The following is a 5,000-nucleotide window of genomic DNA, read 5'->3' on the forward strand; positions in this document are numbered from 1 at the left end:
TGTATAAGTACATTCTTATTTTCTCTTGGTCTGTCAGTCTCCTTTTCTATGTAATAATCTATCTATTAATAAATATGTATTCATAAATAAACAAATAGGTTTATATATATAAACATACCACAACTTACCCTAGATTCATCATCAACCATTTTCTTAGTATCTTCCAGCTGAGTGGTAAGAGACAACTTCAAATTGTTCAGCTGATTAATCTGATTATCAGCTTCCTCCAGCTGTCGCAGAAGGTCTCCGTTCTCAACAGAGAGCTTCTTCTTCTGGGCATCGAAGTCGTTCAGAGTGCGGTTAGCTTCATCCAGCTTCACATTAACTTCATTGATTTGCTGCTGAATGGTCTTGTTCGCTTTCTCGGCATGTGCCTGAAAAGCAAAATAAGATATCTAGCTTGTGTAATACCAGAAATAATTAATGAATTGTTGGTTATTTGTAAATATATCTATGCACGTGCAGTGTGTGTGTAATATACATACCTATATATATGATATTTGGATTTCAGTTGAATAAACAGACAAATACAGAAATAGACATATAACATATAGCACTCAATATTACCTTGTCACGAGCAAGACTATCCATGGCTGATTTAGCTTCATCGGCCTGATATTTCATCATCTCTTTTTCCTTTTCAGTCCTAATTTTATATAAAAAAGAAAACGAAAAATGTTTGTATACAATACATGTGTAAAATGTAGAATATAGTAAATTAGTAAAGCACAATATTTCACATCAAAACGCATTTGGAAATATGATCACTTACTTGGCCTTCGTCTTGTTGAGATGGTCGATCTGTTCAGTCATCTCGGTAACAGCATCATTGTGCTTCTTGCGAAGGTTAGCAAGAGCTGATTCGTGTTGGATGTTGGCTTCCTCGAGGTCACGTCGAAGCTTACCCAGCTCCGCCTCCCGCTTCTTGTTGAGTTCAACCTGAGCACCTGTTGCACCGCCTGCCTCATCCAGACGCTCATTGAGGTCATTGAGTTCACGGCTCATATTTCCCTTGCCCTTCTCGGCCTTGGCACGAGCCTGTCGCTCATGCTCAGCTTCAGTCTCGAGTTCCTCAATGCGGGCTTGCATTTCTTTGATTGTCTTCTGTACCTTCGAAACTACCACTTGTTCCTCCTCCAGTTTATTGGCAAGATTGCTGATTTCCTTATCCTTACGCTGGATGGTTTGCTCCAGGTCCTTATGCTGGCGCTCGATGTCAGCAACAGTTTCTTGGGTCATTTTCAGATCTCCCTCTACCTTCCTCTTGGACCTCTCAATTTCAGCACGAAGCTTCTTCTCGCGTCCAACGGAACCCTCGAGTTCGTCGAGGGTTTGTTCCAGCTTGGCCTTAATCTTGTTGAGGTGGCTGGCCTTTTCCTCGACGGCCTGAAGATCCTCAGCAGTCTTCTGATTCATCTCCTGCAAAAGTTTCTTTTCCTTGTTAACCTTGTTGATGATTTCATCCTGGTGAGCAATTTCGTCATTGATATTCCTGATCTGGTGATCCTTGGTAGCCTTATCCTGGTTAGTCTTCTGAACATTAAGTTCAAAATCTTCCAGGTCTTTCCTCATGGCATTGACATCTTGCTCCGCTTTCCTCTTCAACTGGAACATTTCAGTGCGATTTTCCTCTTCTTTCTGAAGTCTAGCAGAAGCATCCTAGAATTGGACAGAAAAGGAGTCCACTGTTAATAATCATACACATTGTTCCTATATACTATTATGTTTTGGGTCAGTCGTAGGAATAAAGTTAAATCAATATGGCATCATATTAAATTCAATTAAGATAAAGTTACTTACAGAGAGCTGAGCCTCTAAGTCAGCTTTGGCTGCACTAATCTTGGCCTGTTCTTCAATGAATTTGGAAACATTGCCCTTTGTGGATTCAAGCGTTTCCTTCAGGTTATTCAGTTCTTCAGCAAGGCTCACGTTGGATTCTTCCAGCTCCTTGCGGCGAGTACACTCGCGATCCAAGTCTGCAACAGCCTTCTCAGCCCTGTCCTTGAGCTTGTTGATCTCGTCTTCAATCCTTGGTTGGTTGATGAGGGGCTTCACCTTCTGCCAGAAGATGAACCAGGACCAGTTGCTCATGTCCATATACTTGCGAATGTTCCGCTGCAGAACTACAAGGGATACACGTTGTTCCTGAAGACGGCCATATTCTTTGCGTCCAATCAGTCCACGGATCCATGACTGCATCCAAGTGATGATCTTGGCCAAACGTTCGTCACGAAGCTCTTCCATGGTACCCAGGACACCAGCACGGAAGAATACCTGTATAGATAACATGCATTGCAAAGAATTTCAACACAGAACTTCGATTTATCAGATCGCCTGAAGTAAGACAAAATACATACCTTTGTCTTACCGCACCTATACAGTTCCTTATCAAGTCCAGATTTCTGGAATGTCATTTCTGCTGCCTTCTTGTCATCCTTTTCTGTGGCCATGACGTCAGCGGCCAAAATCTTGTAACTATGAAGAGAAAGTATCATAGTCGTAAAATTGTCTCGAGATTTAATGCATGTGAATCATTTTGAATTAGGTTTGCCATTTCAACATGAGACTCACCGGTGTTTGAAGTCAGGGTATTGCATCCTGTTGGGGAAGCCCTTCTGGCAAATACGAATGCCCTCAAGTACACCATTGCAGGTCAGCTGATGCATGATAAGGCCAGCCTCCACGACACCTATATGATAGAATAATAATTAACACGCACTCTTTATGCACGGGAATAGCAAAGGAGTCATATAAATCCAGAAACAAGAGATTTACCTGGTGACTTGGTCTCGTTGGGCACAATGCAACGGACGAAGTGGGGATGAGTGGAGTGCAGGGTCGTCATGAGGCTGCTCAACTGATCCTGTAAGGGTATGCACCATGAACATCATTAGAAAAGTGCTGTTCGTTTAATGGTTAACAGTAATATGCATTCATACTTACATCTTTACAAATATATGCGTGTATGTTTGTGCGGGCACTTGCAGCCATTTATAAATAATATATATATATATATATATATATATATATATATATATATATATATATATATATATATATATATATATATATATATATGTATATATATATATATATACATATATATATATATATATATATATATATATATATATATATATATATATATATATATATATTATATATGTATGTATATATGTTATATATATATATAAAAGTATATATATAAATACACATATATATACATATATATACATACATATATACATATCTATACATACATATATATACACAGAAATATATATATATATATATATATATATATATATATATATATATATATATATATATATATGAATTAATGTATGTATATATACATGTATATATACACTTATGTATGTGTGCGTGCGTGTGATTATGTATACATATAAAATATATATATGTAGATAGATATAAAGTATATATGTATATAAAAATACATAAATTATGTGTAATATCATTCACATGTGTATGCGTGAGTCTTCGTTTATTTGCTGGTGATTGTGCGTGTGTGTGTGTGTCTGTGTATAGATATATGCAGAGATATACACATACATGAACATATACATGTTTATTTCAGTCTCTATCAGTGTGTATGTATTTATCATCGTTATTATAATTCTTATAAGATCTAAAGAGCCATACTGAATAAAAAATCGTGATTTATGCCACCAAAGGTGTCAGTGCAGGTCAAGATATAGCTAAGAAACAATAAAAAGATTGAAAGTCAGCTATTTACGTAAGAAAAACGTGTTAGGTGATCTTTTAAACGTATCAATAGTCGGAAAAGTTACAACATCTGAATGCAATCTCCTCCAAAGTCTACAAATGTCAGTAGAAAAAAAAAAAAAACATTTAATTGCGAAAGCGCGTGTGTGCTCGTATATGCGTACGTGTGTGCCTTCGTTTGGGCGTGCGCGTGTTTGTTTGTACGTGTATGTGCGTGATATCTTACCCTGTAGCCAGATGATACAGTCTTGAAACCTCCAGTCTTCTTCTTTTTACCTAAGTGAAAGATGTATGGTGATGATAAAATACACTTGGATACATTGTATTAATATATTATATGACGCAGATTGTGAACAGTGTTCGTTGCGACAAGTGTTGAACTGTATCTTCTTCAGAAATACATTTATTTTCGAAACTTGTCAAATGTATCTCTTGCACTACGAAGATATTTTCACACATACCTTTTCCAACGTAAACTGTGTTTAGATACAAATAGACGTGCGTGTGTCTTTATGCACATGTACATGACACTTACCTCCCTTGGCCTCAGCGGGAGCAGACTGGCCGGGATGATCGGCGAAGAGCTCCACAACGAGATCCATTTTGGACTTCTTGAGCTGGTCCACGACGGTGTCGTTGAGGGGATCCTTGTTCTTCTCCAGCCAGCCACTCAGGTTGTAAGTCACAGTGCCGGCGTAGTGGACGATGGCGAAGTGACCTTCAGCCTGTCCAGCCTTTGGAGGCTTAGGCTTGATGAAGCAGGGAGACTTGCCCAGATGGTTGGCCTTCAGCTTCTCCTCAAACGACTTGTCGGTGGCTTTGGGGAACATGGACTCTTCTTCTAGAATGGCGAGGAGGCCGAGTTTCTGTATTTAAAGAGCCACATCATTATCAAAAAGGCCTTTTATTATATATGTAAAAATTTTATTAATCATATTTCTCTCGTTTTTTCTCTATATATTGGTGTGATATGATTTAGCGTCATTTATTCAATCTTGGACTATGATGATGAATTACCTTTTCGAAGAGCTCAATGCAAGCCTGCAGATCCATACCGAAATCGACAAAGACCCAGTCAATGCCCTCGGCCTTGTACTCCTCTTGCTCAAGCACGAACATGTGGTGGTTGAAGAACTGCTGCAACTTCTCGTTACAGAAGTTGATACAGATCTGCTCGAAGCCGTTGAACTAGGAGAGAGAAAGGAATTACTTTAAAAGTTACGACTACCAAAACTTTTACTAATGATACTAGG

At 38.4% G+C, this 5,000-nt stretch overlaps 1 protein-coding gene across 2 annotated transcripts in view; it reads right to left on the reverse strand.

The window, feature by feature from the left end:
• Positions 1–5,000, reverse strand: part of LOC113816527 (myosin heavy chain, muscle) — a 21,306-nt gene that overhangs the window by 2,080 nt on the left and 14,226 nt on the right. For both annotated transcript variants that reach the window (XM_070132095.1, XM_070132096.1), the window contains exons 10-19: positions 4,765–4,935; positions 4,283–4,613; positions 3,974–4,023; positions 2,776–2,863; positions 2,572–2,689; positions 2,358–2,475; positions 1,801–2,274; positions 773–1,659; positions 568–646; positions 129–374 (exon numbers count right to left, since the gene is read on the reverse strand). In XM_070132095.1, coding sequence (XP_069988196.1) covers positions 129–374; positions 568–646; positions 773–1,659; positions 1,801–2,274; positions 2,358–2,475; positions 2,572–2,689; positions 2,776–2,863; positions 3,974–4,023; positions 4,283–4,613; positions 4,765–4,935 — 2,562 coding nt within the window. The remainder of the gene's footprint in view (positions 1–128; positions 375–567; positions 647–772; positions 1,660–1,800; positions 2,275–2,357; positions 2,476–2,571; positions 2,690–2,775; positions 2,864–3,973; positions 4,024–4,282; positions 4,614–4,764; positions 4,936–5,000) is intronic.

Source organism: Penaeus vannamei, chromosome 17 (assembly GCF_042767895.1).
Source record: "Penaeus vannamei isolate JL-2024 chromosome 17, ASM4276789v1, whole genome shotgun sequence".
Taxonomy (NCBI): Eukaryota; Metazoa; Arthropoda; class Malacostraca; order Decapoda; family Penaeidae; genus Penaeus; species Penaeus vannamei.